This window comes from Camponotus vicinus, unplaced genomic scaffold (genome assembly GCF_025532165.1).
Source record: "Camponotus vicinus isolate PSW18456_S1 unplaced genomic scaffold, iyCamVici1.0 SCAF_1, whole genome shotgun sequence".
Taxonomy (NCBI): Eukaryota; Metazoa; Arthropoda; class Insecta; order Hymenoptera; family Formicidae; genus Camponotus; species Camponotus vicinus.
This window is the reverse complement of record NW_028141945.1, coordinates 17,879,424-17,902,568: the sequence shown is the minus strand read 5'-3', so window position 1 is coordinate 17,902,568 and position 23,145 is coordinate 17,879,424. Positions and strand designations below refer to the sequence as shown.

Here is a 23,145-nt window from a genome sequence, read left to right as displayed (position 1 = left end):
TATTACCCAGACAGCACAAAAAGACCAAAAGATGTCTTAAAGACGTCTAGAGAACTTTAAGACGTCTTTAAGTCGTCTTTTAGATGTCTTTTGGATATGTGTGCTGTCTGGGTAGCCATAAATTTAAATTTTATTTACACTTTTATTCATTATCGGTAATGTTTCGCCCAATTATCAACAGTTTACTACCTCTTTTTCTTTCTGTACCCTCGGACAATTTCTTGAAATGTGAAAACGTTTTTTCCAATAGAGATGGCGCTATCATACAAAAATTGGCGCGCTGGTATCACTTTGAATTTAGCGCCAATACATCGGTATCATTTCTTGAATTCACCATCGAAATGTCGTCACGTCTTTGTGTTGCGTTAATTGTGCATGTTATTTTCGTGTCATAGTAAATCAAAAAACGCAAATCATCGACAAATTATCGACAGAACTTCGCCATCATGAGTGCACGAAGGAGGAAATGGAAGGAAGGCATCAATTTTCGAGCAAATGAACACATAATTCATTATGCGACCGTTACTTCTATTTTGCAAAGGTAAGCTCATTTTAAAACGCATGGAAAATCCTCTTTAAAGGATAAACCGCTTCAAATTTTCAATTCGATGTATTATATATGAATGATTTTCTAGAGTACCTGATAAAAGTTTTTTTGAAATTAATGCTTGATAATTTATTATCATCATTATTTTAGCGCTTCGCGATAAAATATTTTATAATTCTGATATTTTAGAAACTGTAATCACTCAACTGTAAAAAAATCTCGGAGCTTTTTCTCATTTTTTTTCTTATAATAAAATAATATGTCTATGTATTTTGTTTAGTATGACTTATTCGATTAATACGTAAAAATATATCATTTTAATTATTGCAAAATAAAATGTGTCTTGAATGGTTTCCAGCGCATTCAGCGATGTTCGAAATATCGATGTATAAATGCTCGATAACTTTATCCCGCAACACGAATGACAGCAGGCGGTCCGTCCTGGTGCGCATTGGAATGCGACGCGCTTACGCGACGAAGACGACAACGTTTCTAATGTGCTGCAACGGGTGCAGCCTGGCGATAGGTGACAGGAATACGATAAGGACCGCCGTTGTGTTTAGGTTAGGTTTGTTAGCGAGCGCGTTGTCTTCGGACGGTGAGAAGGGAAAGGGAAGGGGTGATATCGTCTCGTATCAACGGTGCATATTCCATTATGAGTCGTCCGCGTGCATACATGTACGTTCGCACCTGCACCCCGGAAGGCAGGATGTGCACATCTGCGCGAGACGCGGCGTTATCGGCGAGACCAATCGTCGTTGACGTCCAGAGTATGTAGGATCTGACGTATGCGAATCTGAGTCGCGGATGTTTATTAAATTATTATTAATTATTTTTCGACGCAGGATCAATTGTCAACTTGGTTCTCTTAAATCTGTAAGTCTTCTGATTTATAAATGCTAGATTTAATAATAATAAAAAAAATAGCGGGAGACATTGATGAACATTGCTTGTGTGTTAAAAATGCAATACGTTATAAATTATACTTCAAATTAATTATTAGAGATGATAAAATTAATTATAAATAAATGAGAAAGAGAGAGAGAGGTAAAGAGAGCAAGAGAATACAGTGGTTTATTATATAATGTTTTAAATATGTAATGCTGTTCGATACGTTTTGAAGGATTAAACCATTCGCAATGGCAATCTTTAGAAACGCATAACATGGTTCTTGAATAGTTCTGCACGCGTACAACGTCACTGATATTTCCCCATCAACGAACTTCGGTTAAACATGTATTGGATAACGTAACAACATCATTTGTACCATTAATACCGTTTGCCCCGGATTGTGTGTAAATTTCATTATACTTGCATTCGCATTGTTGACCGCAATTATCTTTATAGCGGCATAATGTGCGCGATATTATACGTCGTTAATTTATCGGTCACCCTTTTACACGATTCTATTTCGGGTAAAATGGGAAAGTTGGAATTGACCAATGAGAACTTGGTATTAATCCCATGATTCTCCGGAATCGACACGTTCTCATATACGTGACGATAAATTTTTCTGTTTAATTCTTTAATCGATAAAAAAACTCTACAGTTCTGCATTTCATTCCGTCGATTAATCTTCATCGCAATTCTTTTCCCTCCAAATAGGTATTGAAAAATAAATCTCGAGTATATTGACGTTTCTCCTATCGCGAGGTATCGTCGACAATAAATTCGATCATGATCAATATAGACGGCATTAGCATTTTTTAAATATTAATATAAATATTAATATCTAAATATTATTCTAAGATTAGTCCAAAGATTACTTAGAAGAGATAAATTCATCCAAAGCATTGGAGTGCCGCAAAAAAAGAATACATAAAATATTTGAATAGCCTTCGAAACCGTGCATATGCATTAAGAATATATCTTAAGATATGTACGATTAAGTACAGATTCCCAGCAGTGTTTTTAGAACATATATTTATGCATATACATATTTTTCTAGCGTAACACATAGTATACTTCAGTCTGGATTGAAAGAAGAGGCTTCGTCGAGAGAGAAACGAGAAGACGTGAAGGACGTAGAGAATGTGAGAGACGCGCCGCGACAGAAAAAAATGGAGGAGCTCGGCGAAGACAGGAGATGGAGAAAGTAAGATAATTAATATAAATATTAATTTCTAAATATTAAATTACGTAAAATCGATGGAAAGAAAGATGCGAAGAGTAGAATAACAGAAAAATGATTTTAAGAAATTATTCAGATATTGTAGAAAGAAATAGCTTTCTAGATTAGTCCGAAGATTTTATTACTTAAAAGAGATAAATTCATCCAAAGCGTTGAAGTTCCATAAAAAAAATATATAAAACACTGAATAGCCTTCGAAACCGTGCATATGCATTAAGAATGTATCTTAAGATATGTACGATTAAGTACAAATTCCCAGCAGCTTTTGGAGCATATATTTATGTATATACGTATTTTTCTAGCGTAACACATATACTTCAGTCTGGATTGAGAGAAGGGGCTCCGTCGGGAGAGAAACGAGAAGACGTAGAGGACGTGAGGAGAGACGCGCCGCGACTGGTAAAAGTGGAGAAGCTTGACAAGGACGGAGAAAATAAGAGGATAAGCAAGAAGGAGAGAACATTATTAACACTATGCATCATATACCGACTACCAAGGCCGGGGCTTTTTATCGCTCGCAAGGTAGGTAAATCACAGCGAAATATCAGAAGCTGACGACTTTTCTCGCCGCACACTTTACTCTGATTAAACCCCGCTATATTCGCGCGCGCGAACAGAGATGTTTAACTGTAAGATTGCCTCGATAGAGTTTCTCACTTTTGTCTATGTTGCACGCTCCGGAGGCACAACATCAACATCTGTAACCTCGCGATATGAACGAGAAAGAAGGAAAGAGAAAGAGAGAGAGAAAGAAATTCATCCCAAAGTAGATGTTTATTTTAAAAAGAGTAATGTAAATTCGTTAAATATATTCTTTTTAAAAAGGAATCCTGATAATCTTATTGTGTTAGTACAATATTTGATACTTATATTTTGCGAAAATAATTAAAAATATTATTTATTTCCTTTTAAGAAGATAGTAACGTAAGTGATATATAATGTTTTTATATTTTTAAAGATAACATTTCTTTAAGATTATATTCATACGGCTTATATTTATTTTGTTGCTAAAACGTCTTCTATTTCAGATGAATTTTTATACGGTTACAATAACAATGAAAAGAAATACATGGGAGTTTCTTTCTCCTTACATAGCGTCGTTTGCTTCACCATGTGGACTCGTAAACATAAATCGGTTCCCACGAGATCGATGGCGCGCGCCGTGCACACGGTACATTGCCCGCGCTTTACGGATGTAACCAGTGTTGCAACCCTATTTGCCACTCCACATTTGTACGTTTACGAAATTTCATTTCCAATTCCAATGGACACCAATTTCCAAATTGAGCGCCGTTGATGCGCGCGCGGTTCACGAGCAATCGTTCTGCTCGACGCTTACAAGAGAGGTGGTCGTTTCTCTCACCAACTTTATGATTTGAATTCAGAGCGAGAATCGGTATGGTTGCGTAAAAGAAATACGGTTTCACTTCAGACTTGACTGCGGTTCGAATAAAGATTGGTTTATGGATGACAACATATCGATGATACCTCAGAGATTGTCATATATTATTATATATCTGTAGGAGATATTTAATTGACAAAAATAAAAAGATGCTCCAGTAAATAAAATTTGTTTTAATCGCAAATCGAGTAAACAGACTACGCACTCATGTAACTATTATTTCGTTATCAAAACAACTGCATCGACAAAATTTATGTTGCCATCAATGTATAGTCGATGCACTTTGATGATGATGTTTGTGTTTGAAATAGATATATAATCATTAGTTTTAAATAGTTTCTTCTATCAACATAAATAATGCAGAGGATTCGATCAATAGGTACGCTGATAGGTCAGACTGATAAATTTAACAGCATTTTAATAATAGATATAAAGTGAAAAAAATAAAGCCGCCTCGTAAATTAGAATATTAACGATGCACGTTAAAAATATCGTAGAGAAACGTATCGAGCGTAAACGCAGCAAGCATAACAGCAGTACTTGATTATTCGATAGTTTTAAAGGGGGCGAATGCTTTCTCAGCGAATATCGTTGCAAGTTTATGGACGACGAGCGGATGCGAGCGCGGTTCGCAACAGATACCATCTAGATGTGTTGCATTCCATTTGCCGACAAGTTCGGTTATAAGATAAGAACACGATGAGATCTTTCGGCTTTAACGCACGTTGGACTGGAATTCGAGCAAGTGACTTTGAGAGTTGATAACTCGGGATTCGTGAAACGTGTATAGGACACACGACTGGCATTAAGCCATCCCGCATTAACGACCTCAAGCAAAACGAATTAATTCTCTTGATATTTATTTTGATATCTCTTCTATAGCTCGGCTTGCATCGCTCCGATCGTTTCTCTTAATTTAATTCATTCCTCATTTTGTGCAATCGTATCAATTCATGCGCTGTTCGACCATCTTGTATATATCTCGTATCTTGTACTTTTTGCAACGCGCGGTATAAAAGCTACATATCGCGAAATGTTGCTTGGAAATGTTCATTTTAGATATATACAGGGTGACCCATTTTAACTTAGGCAGCCAAATAACTCGAAAAATAAGCAAGATAGAGAAAAATGTTTTAGACAAAAGTTGTATGGTTTCGAGGGGGCCATAAGATGGTATCATTGGTTTGACCTTGAAGAGTCATTTGAAGGTCACGTGAAGGTCACTTCAATTTTTTTAAATGGAACATCCTATATATTTTTGTACATTCTTGTAGCTCATCTCGAGAGCTTTCCAAAACACTATAATTAAGTACATTTTCGTTAAGTACTTTTTGAGTTATGAGGCTTGAAATAATTTCTTAATTTTACATAAACCGTAAAATATCTTGTAAAATATTCATTTTTCGATTACCTTACCTTAATAGTTTTATGTACAAAATAATGAGAGGAATCAATTGGTGTAAAGAAAACACATAGTTGTTTCGAAGAAAAAATATGTAACTTGCAATTAACAATTCCATATTTTTTCTTAAAAACAACTATGTGTTTTCTTTACACCAATTGATTCCTCTCATTATTTTGTACATAAAAGTATTAAGGTAAGATAATCGAAAAATGAATATTTTACAAGATATTTTACGGTTTATGTAAAATTAAGAAATTATTTCAAGCATCATAACTCAAAAAGTACTTAACGGAAAGGTACTTAATTATAGTGTTTTGGAAAGCTCTCGAAATAAGCTACAAGAATGTACAAAAATATATAGGGTATTCCATTTAAAAAAATTGAAGTGACCTTCACGTGACCTTCAAATGACTCTTCAAGGTCAAACCAATGATACCATCTTATGGCACCCTCGAAACCATACAACTTTTGTCTAAAACATTTTTCTCTATCTTGTTTATTTTTCGAGTTATTTGGCTGCCTAAGTTAAAATGGGTCACCCTGTATATACACATAACACATGCATTTATTAAAAATGCGCATTTTATTTGAAATCTTGAGAGCGCTTGACAGTTTTCCGAATGTAACACCGTATGAAAGTGCCTCTTCCCGCTGGATAATACACGGAAACAGTTCCAACTACTGTCGTATGTAAGATTCAACGCGCATGATGTACATAACTCCCGATAAGGACCAAATTTTTCGCGCAAAACGCGCGTGGCAAACGCGATACGAAACAAATATGAAAATACCGAGATTACGTGAAATGTCGAGTGCAATATTTATTCCTTATGTATAGGATGCGCTCTCTCTCCGCCCTCTCTCTCTTTTTCTCTTATACACATGTTAAAACTCCGCCAATTTACGTATGTGAAGAACGATTAGTTAAGATGGCACAAATATTTGCGCAAACGTATTTGAATGTTTAAGCGGATATTTACATCGATAAATATATTTTTCTTTTTTACCTGCTGAACAAATCGCAAGGTACGCGTAAGGAAATGCAACGACATCGACGTTGCAGATACGGAAAGGGATGTTTCTTGCGGCAAATCCATCATCGCGAATAAATATAGAGATCATTCTTGAGTATTTGGAGTATCAAAATCTAAATCCGCGACTTTGATCATTCAAAATATTGTTCGCATTGCGTGCGAATATTAAGCATTTCTGTTTCATGTATATGTTATCAATTATTTTGGTGTTCAAGACGTTAGCGATTTAATTTAATTTTCTGTCGAGGCAATAATTTGCTCAAAACATCGCATTCGATACATCTGTGTTTAAAAAGGATTATCTTTTTAAACACATGTCATCGTAGGTTTCAAAGACAATAAAAACATGGAAACAATTTTTTTCTACATTATTTCGTCTCGCATAATTTCGTTTACGCGTTGAATTATGGCTGGAATGAAATGATCGTCCCGTCGAGGCAAAATTAAAAACGATATACTTACTATTCGAGATGGCGACGTAAAGTAGAAGAAAAGTTTCGTCGCGACGAGAGCAACGCTAACTGAATTTAATGCCGTCCTGAAACACATTGTATTACGTTCAAGTCGCGTTGTCTTTTTACTACAGAAAGAAAGCCTCTTTCGTTTTCCTCCATATCGCAGTCTCACGCATTTCTCACATTTTATCATCGCAACGAGGGAATCTTCACACATTTTGGCGTGCGCGCCTCTCGCGATTATATATGTGTCATCGTTATTATTTTGGACAGCAAAACGGCCAAGTTGTCTCCAAGAACAGCCGGCTTAACTTGGGGGATGCGCTCCCATCCCAACTTCGCTAATTGTGCTTTAGACGGCGGTCTTCCGGTATTTATATCTTTGCTCGCGCAGTTTAAGCTATTTCGCGGTTCTAAGCAACGTGCTTATCGTGCTTCAAGAACGTTGGATTGGCACGGTGAATGCGTCTCGCTTCCGTGAGGATAGGAGACTAGTGTCTACCGTCCCGTTAATTCACAACTTCGTCGTTATTATGTGGCTGTCGTCATTATACGTTACATTGAAGTGCCGCTAAGGAACATATAACGCGTCTATAAACATGATTATGCGCGCATTTCAAAGTATATTAATAGATTTATGGAACTAAAAGCTCTCTAAAAAAAATCTATTGTTTAGCTTATAATCTATTGATACCATGCTTAATGATGTACGTCGCGATAAGATCGATGGCGTAGTCGAGTCACTATTGTACTTTTTCGTTTTTTCTCAAACTTTTGACCCGTCGAACAAAACCTTTTCGTGAAAAAATCCAGCGTTAGAGCTAGTTGACGGAGATATTAGTACTCTCCGTTGGTATGTTTCGCGAAACGTGAGAAAATTCGTGCTGACGCACGAAAGGCGCATTTCGTGAAAAATGCGTCGGACGATTTAGAGTGACGCAGGGATCGCTCGAATTTTTTTTTAGCCATTGCGCGCGAAATGTTCGTAAACTTTTAACTTGTTGGTGAGCTCTCTGGGAATCGGGATTTCATTAGATGATCCTGAGATCCTTTTGTTTCTAGCCGCTTCTATGTCAAACAAACGTTAATTTCGAATGTTAATTTGTTGAACGATGTAACTTATATAAAAGTTAGATCCAATTAATAGAGATGCACTGATGTTTCTTCTTTTATATTCCATCTACTCGTAGACGAACTTCTTATCATCATCGAATAAATGACCGAATAAATTCATCCCTAAAAATTTCAAATAAAATAAGAACGTGCGGTTTAATTCCACATGTGTGAAATTTATATATTTATATTTATATTTATGCTGCGAAACGAGCAGGATAACGGCGAATCTTAAGACGTACGTACGTATCTTGGCAAGATTCCTCTCAGACGACCGTCTAGGGAAACATGTTGTCAAATATTCCGGCGTATCCCTTGAGGCTCGTTCCTCTTCAGGAGTGACTTTGGATTCGTCTCTCGACCGCTCGTTTCCTTCCGTCCCTGAAGAACTTTCGCGACGGTCACCGCGCCGATAGCAACTTGAATGATGATGACGACAGATCTCTTGACCCGTAGGAGGACGAACGGTTCAACTGTCCGTACTTGAAATTCTTAGCTATACGTTTTCCGATTGGTTGTATCCTCGGTTAGGATATCGGCCTATTCGAAGAGATGAGAAAGTGGGTAATAACGCGAATTGGACGTAAACTACTGGACACGTGGTTATGAAACGTATGCCATATAGATAAGATACAGACTGATACAGACTGATACAGACAGAGAGTATTTTGTATTATTTGTCAGAAAATGTGTATACTTTCTTTGACAAAACTTCCGGAAAATATATATTTCTGAAATATTTCAATTTTTTAATATATAATAAAATTTAATATATATTTTCATTTTTATAATAAGATACTTGAAGAAATTTTGAGTTAACATAAAATAAATTCTGTTATGGCAGCGAAGTGTGTTTTCTTGTTCTGAAGTAAACGATATTTATATATACAATATAAAAATGTAAATGTATATATTAGACTTAATTATAATTAAATTATAAAATTTTTTATATAAAAAGATATAAGTACAGTAAGTATACTATAAATATAAATGTACTGTATTGATGACATATTAAAAATTGAGATATCTCGAAAATGTATTTCTCTCTCGCTCTCTTTCTCTAGAAATTTTGCTAAAAGAAAAATATACTTATTTTAACATTAACATTATTAATACATACATGTTTAATATATACATGTGTCAATATTTTGATGTATTTTTAAATTTATATGCATTTTATATGCGTGTTTAAATATTTTCTGTTTTACACACAAGACGTAAAATTTATAAATAAAATTCTGTCTCAAATTATATGAGAATTTTGTCGCAAATTATAGATTGCCTGAAACTTAAAACCTAATAAATAATAAACTTAAATTTAAAGGCCATAAGAGCTAAACGCGGATGATAGTGCGTAAGTTCAACGAGAAAATAAGTTTTTCGTTGAAACTTATTTGTGTGCGCAGGGCACAAATTTTCTTGGTACGATACCAAGCAAATTTAAATAATTCTCAATTCGAGAATTTATTTAATTATTATCCCTCTTTCCCCCCTGTAACTTATTTTCTCGTTGAACTTACGCACTATCATCCGCGTTTAGCTCTTATGGCCTTTAAATTTAAGTTTATGTTTTATACACAGAGCCTAATTTCTTATATAGTTATCTAATAAATAATATTTAAACAAATATATATTTAAATAAATATATATTTACATGCACAGAAAAAAAATAAGTGTCAAATCAAAACTTATATACTTAAACTAACGTGTTCATTGTTTCGTATATACGCAACAATTTCTAATCTTCTTAGAAGAATTTAATAATTTTAAATTTCAACAATATTATAGTCTTATTTTAATATTGTAATTGTCACCTCAAGAATATATAATTATTTAATTCTACTTTAAGAAAATTATAACCTTTGATTTAAAAATGTTATTTTCTATCCAACATTGTTTCTTTTCTATTCAAGAAAATTAAATCTTAAATTATAAGAATATATTTTTCTTGATTGAACTATATCAAACGGCTTCATTCAAGTAAACAATTATTCAAGCAATTATATTTTTCTTTAATTAACGCAATATAATCTCATTTCAAGATTTCCATGTTAAAACTAAATATATTTTCAAAACAAGAATGTCCTTTTTTTCTGTGTATTAAGTCTAATATCTTAATTTTTACATATATTATAATTTATTGAAATTTGATTTATATTACTGTTATGTCATATATTAATGTCATATTAATCGTTACATTGAAGGATTAAAAATGGCACTTTACGATTAAATGAATTCAGCAATATTTAATATGTAAATATACTAAGATACCATAAAATATAACAAATATTTTAAAAAATTTAAAAATTAATTTTAAATCAAATATTGTATCAAAAATATTGAACACATACACTTTAATATCGTAATATTTATGGATTAAACTGAAATATCCCAAGCTTAGATCAGAGTATAATATATATCAGCGTAATTTCTTTTATTCGGATACGATCTGAAAATTCTCGTAGAGGGGAAAGTTTCACAATTTTAATCATTCTATACCATTATCTGTTATCATCGAACGATAAACTTAATGCGGGCTTTTCGAATATTCCCAGCATCCATCGTACAATATCTGTATCTATCTAAATCGAACCTGTTATCTCATCTTCATGTCCTGCCATCACTTTACGAAGCTCGAGCGCCTCATTTACGGACATCAAAATTCCTGCGAAGAATCATGACACTGTCGACTGCAATTTGCATGTCAAAACTGATTAACCGAAGGGGACCTGAATTTCGCGGAACAGGACCGGGGCACCCATCGGTTTTGCATTTAGCGATTGCGGCGACGCTGTTGTGGTCGTTCGTCAATCGCGACGGGTATACAGGGTGACCCATTTTAACTTAGGCAGCCAAATAACTCGAAAAATAAGCAAGATAGAGAAAAATGTTTTAGACAAAAGTTGTATGGTTTCGAGGGGGCCATAAGATGGTATCATTGGTTTGACCTTGAAGAGTCATTTGAAGGTCACGTGAAGGTCACTTCAATTTTTTTAAATGGAATACCCTATATATTTTTGTACATTCTTGTAGCTTATTTCGAGAGCTTTCCAAAACACTATAATTAAGTACCTTTCCGTTAAGTACTTTTTGAGTTATGATGCTTGAAATAATTTCTTAATTTTACATAAACCGTAAAATATCTTGTAAAATATTCATTTTTCGATTATCTTACCTTAATACTTTTATGTACAAAATAATGAGAGGAATCAATTGGTGTAAAGAAAACACATAGTTGTTTTTAAGAAAAAATATGGAATTGTTAATTGCAAGTTACATATTTTTTCTTCGAAACAACTATGTGTTTTCTTTACACCAATTGATTCCTCTCATTATTTTGTACATAAAACTATTAAGGTAAGGTAATCGAAAAATGAATATTTTACAAGATATTTTACGGTTTATGTAAAATTAAGAAATTATTTCAAGCCTCATAACTCAAAAAGTACTTAACGAAAATGTACTTAATTATAGTGTTTTGGAAAGCTCTCGAGATGAGCTACAAGAATGTACAAAAATATATAGGATGTTCCATTTAAAAAAATTGAAGTGACCTTCACGTGACCTTCAAATGACTCTTCAAGGTCAAACCAATGATACCATCTTATGGCCCCCTCGAAACCATACAACTTTTGTCTAAAACATTTTTCTCTATCTTGCTTATTTTTCGAGTTATTTGGCTGCCTAAGTTAAAATGGGTCACCCTGTATACGACATATCGAAGCCGGACCGCAAAGACACAAATTGTACGCGACGAGTTGTTTGAGCTGCTATAATTCGATCTGTCAAAAGTTCTGACGCATAAATAGGATGCATAAATTGTTTGGATAATCTGAATCGGATTGTCCTCTGAGAGAGAGAGAGAGAGAGAGAGAGAGAGAGAGAGAGAGAGAGAATCTCCTCCTTCGAAGATAATTTATCCATTCCGTATCCTACATTTATTATCTCTCGCGAAGTTTTAAGTTAAGATTTTTTACATAGCATAATAATGATAATTTTCCCTCTGATCAAATAAATGCAATATGAAAGATTAAATCTAGTCCATCAATTACCTCACTTCCATTCGCAATCGTGTATTTCTATAATCTCATTTGAATAATTGCGCCCGTGGCAAAGACACGTTTCGCGTAATCGCCCGTCAATAGGTAGCATTATCGGATTCGACGGTAGTCGAAATCAGCTAACTGGACGTAAAATCGATCGGCACGAGCGGTAACACACAGGCAAATCGATGTTAGCCGCGCGCGTTCTAATATTGTAACGAGGCACTCAACATACACACACACCCACACACACACACACACACCCACACACACACACACACTTCCTCACACATACGTATACACACGAGCATATTTAATCGAGGTAGATTTATGCACCTGCAATTGTAACGTGCTTTACGGAGAAGTGCATTCTTTAAGAGGAACATAAATTCATATATCTTGGAAACCATTCTTGTCTTTCTCAAGTTGCTCTCCGGTGTCTCGAAATTCTGAAAAATTCGCCGTAAATCGCGTCAAGAGAGAAAAATACAAATAAAATCCGTGATTTGTTTCGAAAAAAAAAGGATAACACACGCGAGAAAGAATACGTATTAATTTTTATTACTATTAACTTATTGCCGATTAAATCATACGCTTTTTTCGGAATAAAAATAATTTATTCCAACGTTAAAACATTCAGTTTCGCCATTTTACGTGCATCTCTATCGTTTGTTACAAATACATTGGTATCCGCTAATCCCTATTTTTTGCTCGTTTGTTACGTCCCTTACACTTTTTATGATGGAATGTAGAAGAAGCTTCGCATGCGATATAGAGCGCGCGTTTAAAGCATTGTAGAGTAATGTAGAGTATTTGCTAGAATTCGTCACTGAATGCAATGGATGACGAGTCGAAAGATTAGCATTTCTCTCTCTTTTTTTTTCTCTCTCTCTCTCTCTTTCTTTCTTTTTCTTTCTCGAGTGTTCTGCATAATCCCAGTCCTTCGTTTTCCTTCAATTTTATCTATACGCTTCGCTCGTCTCGTTTTGCCTTCTCTCTCTCTTTCTCCATGTGTTCCATATGGTCCCTTTTTTACGACTATGCTATTGCATCAACCGTAGGATTAGTTATTCGCGAGCGCAACATATACATATATCCTCGCGTCGCATATACGGCTCCACGATATTTCGTTTTAAGTAAATTTTACCGCGACGGAAAAATTAAATATTTTCGACGGAAAAAAAATGAAATCCTCTCCGCTGGCTATTTCGCGCGAAATGTTTTCGTAAAATCGTTCGTCGCGCATGATGGCGGGAAAATGCGCGTCACAAACCTCACGCGTCTATTTGCTCTGAATATTTGCCGTACAAATTGACAGAAGAGAAAAAACACGTTGGTTAATACGCTTAACGCGAAAAGATACAGTTATGTGCGTTTTGCAGATTCCGTACATGTTGTGAGAAAACACGTCAAAACGACAAGCTCTTTGGAGCAATCTTGTTTAAAACGAAATCGCCGATCTTCGATTTCATGATACGCGTATATTTTTTGCGGTCCCTTGTACAACTGTTACGTTATATTATACGTACGTTATGCTCGTGTTTTCGATTTTATCATAAACGTTTCGACCTTCAAGTGGACGCCAACAATCTTGTTGCTGCAAACAGAGCGTTAACTGCAATTGATATGTTTATGGTGCGTCCCGTCAACGAGCGGTTTACAAACTCACGAGAATTGCCAGAATGCGCGATAGTAACATTTCACTCCGTTACACACGTAAATCTCTACAATAAAAATCAAATATTTCAGCCGTCACGTCCAAACCGTAACTTTCACGAAATCGCATGACGCTATTTGAGCCGCAAAAGAGAGAGCGAGAGAGAGAGAGCCTTAGACATTTATAGGAAAGCTGCGATTTTGGTAATGCATGCCTCTTATGCGTGCCTTTTATCGATTTTTTCATACTGTTGGATTGAGAACTTGAAGTTATATCTCATCTATAATATACACTACATGTGAAAATTAAATTATTATTTTACCAGAAGTCAGAATAATTAATTCACGTTTAACTGGTCTGCGTACAAATTTAATTTTCTTCATTTCAAATGAATTTCTTCAAGCTCTTAAGAAATAGATTAGATGAAAATTACATTGGACATTTCAATCCTGATTTTATGTAACAATTATTCATGCGATATCGTCTAAAATGGAATAATATATATCGTTTTAAAAATTAATTTTTTAAACCCTTAGAGAAGAGATTAGATGAAAATTTCATTGGACGCTTTAATCCTGGTTTTACATAAGAAATACATATATACGATATCGTTTAAAACGAACTATGGATCTTTATCGTTAACTGTTGAATCGCATCGACGGCAACAGAATTTTTCTCAATTTCTTTGCGATCAATTGACCGACCTTTTTGCTTCTATTAACGATCGTATGTTATCTCTCTCCTCTGTTCTCTTTTTCTTTGTTGCCCGAAGGATTAGTGACATCGATACATGGACGTGCAACGTGGATACGTGTGCATGTGTGCGTCCGCGTGGGCGGCACTTTGAGTACGGATGCATGTGCACGTGTAAAGAGGAGACTCGAGAGAAGAGCAGGGAATAAACGAAGAGGATGAGGGTGGCTATGGGAAAGAGAGATAGAAAGAGGGAGTTGGAACGGACGAATGGACTGAATATTTCAGTCGGCAAGCAGACTCGCATCGAAACGAACTCTGGCTTTAGTCGGAGTATAGGTCAGGGTTCAGCTCTTAACCTGGCTTCAACGCGAAACTCTAACCGCGTAAAATATACAGCATCAGAAACACCCCCGCCTGACGAAAGGAGGAGAAGGAGGCGTCGCTCTCTTCCACCGCCGTGGTTCTTCAACGTTACTTTCGGTTGAGAGCTCGCCGAGTATTTAGTATTTTCACCGTAAAGTCGTTTCCTTCCGATTTAAATGGCCGCGATTAATCCTTAAGCGTATTTAGAGCCCGCCGTTTGATCGCGTCTCGCTGACCTTTGCAAAGTCAGCATCTTATTTTTTAAGATTTGAGATGTAATCGAGTTCTAGCTTTTCTTGCAATTTCCCGAGAATTATGAATAGCGCCTCAAAAGTTTTATTGAAAAGTATTATGATTCCAGTCGATTTTTCATTGAAATGGAAATATTTTATCAATTTTTTTACACATATCTGCTTATTTTTTACATTAAATTTTTCCAGAAATATTTTTAGAAAATTTATTTGAATATTTTTAATTTATTAGAAGCTTATTAGAAATTCTTTGAAAAAAAAAACATTAAAATGTGCTCTCAAATTATATTGAAATTTTTTAAATGAGGTGTTAACTTTACAGAACCATACTCGTTATATGTATTCTTTTTATGAATTTACGCGATGTATTTTCTTCGAAAGTTCTCCTTATACTCTTTGGATATATATTTCTCAAAGCAATGAAAAATCAAACGGATAATTAAAACAATTTAAAAAGGGTCAATTCAAAACGATTTTCAATGATTTTGCAAATAGAAAGTTTATTTATGCAAACATAGTCGTTCAAAGATTATATTTTAGTTTCGCGAAATTGAAAAAGGTGGCTGGTATTTTTCGCTTAATAGTGTGCGTATCGCGATGAAATGCTCGCGAAATCCCAAAACACGACGATTCCAATGAATCTTTTAATAGTCTTGCCATCGATCGGAGATTTGTAAAAATGTAACGTTTTCCGGCGCGTCGGAGAGGTTACGAGAGTATCGATCGATCAATCGCACAATACGCTGGCATTCGTATCACGGCGGCCAATAAGAAAGAAACCGCGAGCGGTTTACATTGAAATTTAAATCGTCTATCGTCGATTTTTTATTCCGCTTATACCTTGTTGTATAGTAGCGCTCGATCAAGTTCGGCGAGTTGCCAGAAAGAGGGAGGATGGGTAGGTGGATGGGGGAGATAGAAAAAAAATTGTTCCTCTTTGTGTGCGCGCGATCGTTGTAAGCTTTGAATCACAAATTGATATATGAACGATGAAGAGGCTGGAAGATAAAAACTGTCGCGCGACCGTGTCGACTACACTTTGCTTTTATAATTACGAGGAAAACGTTTGACACGCACACATACATTCTCTCTTCCTCTTTCCCTCTCTCTCTTTCGCCTCTTCCTCCCCGCTTTGCCAACCGGTCGTCCATTCCGTGTCGGTCGACTTTGTGGCTTTAACGAGGTCCTTCACTATATCTAAATATAGGTAGCAATTACGAAAGTAACCGAAACGTCGTGTCAGTATCGACGATACTTTGGATTCACCTTTTGATTCGATTCAATTATGGTATAAGTGGAATTAATAATTATTATGCTTATTTGAGTTTAATCCCCCTACAAGCTTCGTTAATAATATAATCGATCCAATATTACATGTGTTTCATGAATACGCAATTATATCGTCAAATTTCATTTTCGTTAAATCTTTGAATATACAGATGAAAAATTCACGATCTGTGCATTATTTTATTTATTGCATTTCTTTTCTCGTTGAATTTGTGCCACAAATATCTGCACTATATTAAGTAGAAATTCGAATACAGTAAATCAAAATTATCAACCGCTCTTGTATCCCGCCAAATGTATGTAATATTTTACGTTTCTGCATCTACATAAGGTAAGAGAAATTTTCAGTTGCCATCGCATTTTTACTGGACGTGTTTTTTCGATATTTTACGAATAAAATTGAATACAGGCGAATAAAAACGGACGTAATAATAATTTCAAGTATAGTATCTATATTTTAATATATCTTGTACGTAGTAGAAGTACAATGCACGTATTCAATCGAGCCGTGAAATTTTCTTATTTTTGCCACGTCAAGAATTTGATTCGCGTATAGAAAGACAGACAGAGAGAAAGGAGAGGAGAGGAAAGGAAGAGAAAGAGGAAGAGAAACGGCAATCTCGCATGCAAGGATCGTGAAACATACGAATGATGTGCAATCCGCAGATGTATGAGAAAATTTCCCCTGACGACTTCAGACTTCGTTCTTGTATTATCTTGCCAAATATACGTAATATTTTACGTTTCCGCACCTACACCTAGCGTAGGAGAAATTTTCAGTTGCCATCGTCATTTTTGCTGGACGCGTTTTTTCATCATATTTTTTGCAATGTCTTTTTATGTCACGTGTTAATTTATCCTCGTGTCCCCGTTTATACCTGAAGGAGCGTGAAATCACTCGACCTGTTACACTGCCACTGTTGTATAAGGGACTTTTCCTTGGCTCGAGAAAAGTAAATAAATAGCGAGAGACGTGTCTAGATTGTGAGTAGAGAGAAAAAAGGCTTTCAAAAATATAAATTTTATTAAAATAAATATTTTATTATAAATAAAATATTTTATATTATATATATATATAATTTTTTATAATTCTCACACTATAAAATATAAATTTAATATTTAAATTTTATTATAAAAATAAAATATAGATTTTCAAAATATATATAAATTTTATTATAAAAATAAAATATCTATAATATAAATTTAAGTCTTTTAAAATAAAAAATCTCCAATGTATTATATATGCGCATTATATTGTGTACGATAAGATGCAAAATGTCTCGCCATTATGGAAATAACCGAGCAATTAATTTCAAGAAAAAGAGAGAGAGAGAGAGAGAAAGAGAGAGAAGACGAGTAACAATTATTAAATTAGATAAGTTATAAATAACTCACCCTATGTTGCTCCGTCGTAGCTCGATGTATCCCCGGGCCTTCATCTTCTTTCTTGCTCACCCTTTGTTGCTTCTTTTTATGGCACTATTCACTCGCGAGATTACTAATTATGATTGCACTAATCGATAGAATGTATGTTTATGAGTGTGTATGTGATGGTCATTTTATTATATCGTGACAAAAAAATAACATGAAGATTTAATCATTCAAAATGTTCCTATTTGTTTGATATTCAAAAATCGCGTTGCAATTATCTCTGTTACTAACGCGCATTTCATTCGAATATTTTTTTAACTGATAATTCAATTTTATGTTACAACATAAGAGAGAATAAATATACGTATCAAGTTAAAATCAAAGATAAATATGCGTATATCCGAAAATAAATCGTCGCTTTGCTGGTTACATAATCGCAATAAATTTCGATCGAATAAATCACGTAAAATACGCGTTTAAATAGATCGTTCGCGTAGTCAATGAGCGGGGTGCGATGTATAACTCGACGACACGTGGAATAACTACTGTCTGTTCGCACAAGATTACAAGGCGAATGACAATGTATATAGACAACAGCTAAAATTTGGCGTTAATCTCCCGCGCACTATTGTTTACACGCCGTAACCTTGTTCGCATGAGAGTCTCGACGATGCTCCATATATGTCACGCGTGATCTCGCCAATTACAATCGCGATTACATTAGGAGATATCAAATGCGCGATCGTTTCCTTTACAAATTATTACAATTAGCGAATATCGGATTGCGCGAATAATTAACTTGAGCGAGATCGACAGCTGTAAACGTAAACGCAACGACGACTATTTGTCGGATATTTCGCATGGTTTATACGTTTCTCAAGCGGATTAGAATTATTGTTTCAATGTGATCTTTTCGGGCGATAATTGCTTTTTCGATGTTTAAATTCGAGTGTATATCCGGCTCTGAATTTTTCGCAGATTTAAAATTACATTTAAATGATTATAATTTATTCATTATTTTTCTGATTGAGAGCGCAGAATAATACGCGAGAATTGAATGATTAAAGATATTGCACATCAATTGTTAATTAATAATATATATATTTCGTAATATTTAATTTTTCGTAACTTTTAATTTTTTTTCGTAATAATACTATAAAAAATGTTCTATGTTTGCAACAATATATTTTCCGTTGCGCGCGCAATCGTGTTTTAATTCAATTTATAATTTATGTATGTTAAAAAGATACATATTATGGATAAAATTTTTTGCAATCTTCGAGTAGTTCGATAGTAATTTTATACAATCGTCTTGTAAAATTAATTTCCCTTGTATTAGTGTACTAATCGATATTACGCGGGCACTTTCTTTTACGCACGATCGTTGATAGAATAATAGAAATATTTTCGTTTGCGCGTCGGTCCTTAGCCCGTTCCCCTTCTCGATTCCTTTGAGGTGGGGCGTTGTAAGAGTGGGGGCACATTTCACTATGCCGTGTTGACATTCCATTGGGTACGTAAGATGTAAAAAATGGTGCGTCACTGTTTTTTACACTATCTACCGATGTCGACTTAGAATTCTTTGCGCATTGCCTCGTGGATACAGGTCGAGTCAAGCGGCGTTTTAATGGCGTTTAATTAATAGATGAAGCATAATCAGCAAATAAAATCGTAATTAATCATGAATTTTAATATCTTTCAATCGTATAGTAAAACTCGACGTTTATATATACATTGAGAATTTGTTAAAACGTATCTTTTATTCGATCAAAATCTATTCAAGAGTAAATTATCGAGAACATATTTTCGGATGTTGCATTTTCTATGGACATTTATCCTTAATTTACAGACTGATCACATACCGAACTTATATAAATATACAATATAGTATATTTATATATATAATATTTTTGATACAAGATAGCAGCCGTTTTGAAACGAGAACAACGTTTGTTAGAAATAGTGCGGATATGCATTGCGAATGGCGCGTTAATTTAGTCGTGTGGTTTTCAATCACAGAGATTGCGGTTTTCACTCGTTCTCTCCTGTCGCGATATAATAAATAAAGTGCGTGTGCGATTAACGTTTCAGAAATTCCGTGCAAAGTGCGTCGTGTTCTGTGAACATAATTGTGATCAACGGTATTTTCGCGAGTGCATGCCACGAGGAAGAAACAAAGGATGAACAAGGGAAAAGGAGAGAAAGGCCCGAGGATATACATCGAGCGACGACAAAGCAATCCGATGGGTGAGCAATTTATTTATTATTAATTATAATTATTTTATTATTTATTACTCGTGAAATTAATTACTCGTTGGTTTTATTATTATATCAATCTTACATTATTGTGCAATATAACGCATATTAAAAAATGATATATCTTATTTTGAAATATATAATTTTGAAATATATATTAGAAATATATACAATTAAATTTTTTATTTATAATCTATGTAAGATTCATGTTTATTTAATTATTTTTTATATAATAGATTTTTAGACTTTATCATATCGTATATGTGGATCCTAGATTCTCTTTCGAGTCTCTTCTTCTAAATTAATTTGCAAAATAGTCGCAAAAATAATACATAGTAAATTTCACTAAATTTCTTATTTTAAAAATGATTAATTGTTTAACACGTATATTTCCTATTAAAGTATATTCGATATTATATAAATATTATTAAGATATATCATATTTTGAAACAACATTATAAATTACAAGAGAGCGCATTTTATTTTTTTTTTCTTTCTCAACTTTCTCTTGTTTATATTAAATATATTTTTTCATTAGACTCTAGAAAAGGTAACGAATAAAAAGAAACGCCGCGTTTTTGCAGTGTATTGCAACAACGTACGCATATTGCTTTTTGACGAGAAATGCAAAAAGATGCACGTTCTCCTATTAGAAATTACAACCAGAATTTAAGAGAATCCCTGACCAGTATTTAACGTGTGGCATCGCGACAGCGGCTTGTGCGGTCTAAGAACAAAAACCAAATCACCGCTAAACGTTAAAGTGCGCCCCGCAGTTTAATTAGCAGTTCCGGATAGCGGAGAAGTTTCCTTCTGTGTAACCTGCGTCGGCAAACATGGTCGTTTGAAGTTAACTGGCTCGCGAAAACCGACTGACTGGTTCTTTTTATTTATTTATTTATTTTTTTTTTACGAAAGTACATTTTCCGAGCAATCGCGTGCGCGCGCGCGTGTGTGTGTGTATAGATAAAATTTTACGTTCCAAACTTTCCTTTTCAGTCTGCTATTTTTTTTGCATGAATTCTATACAATATACATATATGACTCTAAATTGGAATAAAGGCCCGCGCGTGCATAAGGTACGGATTAAGGTTGCACCGGAAACACATAAAATACACATGCTAATGGCATTTTAATACAACATACATAACGTACGTTGCGGAAATGACGCGGAAAAATACTGATAATACATTTGCACGTTTCTCTGCAAATTTTGAGGCATGTATTGCGCGCGCAAAGTAAAATATATTTTCGCATAACCAGAGTAGGAAAGCGTAGGAAAATATTTGCTTTTGCTTTACTTAATTCTGTTCGCGCAGCTAATATATTATAGGATGCCATTTTGCATACTTTTTTTTTATTTATACGTGGTCTTCCCCCGCTAATTAATATTTAGATATGTAAATAAAAATTTAATTCTCCCTGATATCACAAAAATTATGTAACATATCTTTTCTAAAGCTAGTTTTGATGACAATTTTATGGCGTACTTGCATTGTTACAAATGACATATTTCAAAAGAGTATGCAAGTACTTGAGAAAAGCTCGGCAATACTTTCTCTTGGAAGAAAAATACACTTCCTTATATCAATGTCATAAAACGAGAACCCTTAACGCAACTTTAGTAGTAAAATAGTAAATGTCCCATTCTTAATATATTTTCCTTCCCGAATATTGATATATAGCATTCCATATTTGGCAACCACCTAAAAGCCACCTATTTTCGAAACAAATCATAGTTTTGGTAAATTTGTATAGATTTCCTTTAGAGAAATATAATTATCAAAATGTATTTATTTTATTGTGAAAATATATTTTATTTTTTCCTTTTACTAACAATAAGAAAAAACGTGTCTTGTGTTCGCGGCAAAGAATTCTGCAAAACACTTTTCGATGCGATTGAAATAATTGAAAAACATGGAGGGCATTACACGTTTGATTGATACATTATTCTTTCGCTACACGATCTCTACTCGCACCATCCTTTTATCCATGTTTATATAACTGCACACGGAATATTTTCATCCACGCTTCGATGATATCGTCCGCTTCCTTTTTTTTTTAACCTCAAGCATCGCATAAATCATGAACTTAGTTTTCGAGTGGTCTCCGAAGAGAGATACGCGTCTCGCAGAAATTCGCCAGCTCGTGTTTTCACCGTCCGTCTGTCCGCCCCAGAAACGGTTGCAGCGTCGATCTTACTTCCCCCGTCCTCTCCTTTGAGAAGATCGGCTCTATTTTCATAATAACGAAATATATCTTTCCCTCAAGAGACGACGTCCTATTCTCACGCGATACGGTCCGTTTCGAAAGTGGGTCGCCCCGGAGCTACGACTCGGGTGTAAAAAGACGAAGGAAGAGGAAGACGCGCAAACACGTACATAACGCGACAGCCTTTGTAGATGTGCATTAAAGTGCAAGACGGGATCCGAGCGCAAGCGTCGCACGCGTCACGTCGGCAGTGATAAATCTTGTCATCATCTTGGGGCAATTAATATTGACGATTTCGATCGCCCCCTCGGCCCAAAAAGCATTAAATATTTCGGATCTCGATTTACGCTCGTCTTATTAAATCCAGAAAAATTTTATTTTATTAATTACTTATATACTTGGGGATGCCATGATCGATTATGGGGGTGTTGCATCTAAATATTTGGATTCATCTTAATCAATTTCGTTTCATACTTGTTAATCAGACAACGCGCGATATATATAAATATGTTGAAGATATATAGTAGTTTTTGGACAGATTTTTAAAAATATTTTAATCTTTATCCAATTCGTATTAATGTTTTTAAAAAATTAAAAAGAAAATGGCATAAGAGTCAACGCGCGGTAGTTGGAGCGCAGAGAAGCAACAACACTTCTTTCTTTTTTCAATATTAGTTTATTAAAAACCACATTATAATAACAAAAAACGCTTTTTCCAGCCAAATCTCTAATTATTAAATTTAATGTTTTTAACTTCCTGTTACGAGTCTAGATTTCTGTTTGCAAAAGAAAAATCGCCTTAACCCATCGTAACCCGTTTTAATATCTAAGGAGCACACTGTGATGCTTATAATCTGAATTGAGGCTTAGTAAGAAGCTTTTGTAATCGGTAAAAATTTGTCATCCGGCGTAACAGCCGCTTA

The 23,145-nt window shown here is 34.6% G+C and overlaps 1 protein-coding gene across 5 annotated transcripts in view; it reads left to right on the top strand.

Moving 5' to 3' along the window:
• Positions 1-345: 345 nt before the first annotated feature.
• The window catches only part of LOC145959214 (uncharacterized), a 94,334-nt gene continuing 71,534 nt past the window's right edge, over positions 346-23,145 (top strand). For 4 of the 5 annotated variants that reach the window (XR_014434942.1, XR_014434941.1, XR_014434943.1 and 1 more), the window contains exons 1-5: positions 346-541; positions 906-1,110; positions 2,496-2,642; positions 2,981-3,200; positions 19,847-20,002. Coding sequence is in view for 1 of the 5 variants with exons in the window: in XM_083077850.1 (XP_082933976.1) it covers positions 514-541; positions 906-1,110; positions 2,496-2,642; positions 2,981-3,200; positions 3,362-3,382 (621 nt within the window). In the remaining 4 variants the exon portion in view is untranslated. Of the gene's footprint in view, positions 542-905; positions 1,111-2,495; positions 2,643-2,980; positions 3,201-3,361; positions 3,462-19,846; positions 20,003-23,145 lie in introns of those variants that run through there. The other variant, XM_083077850.1, reaches the window with a different exon arrangement.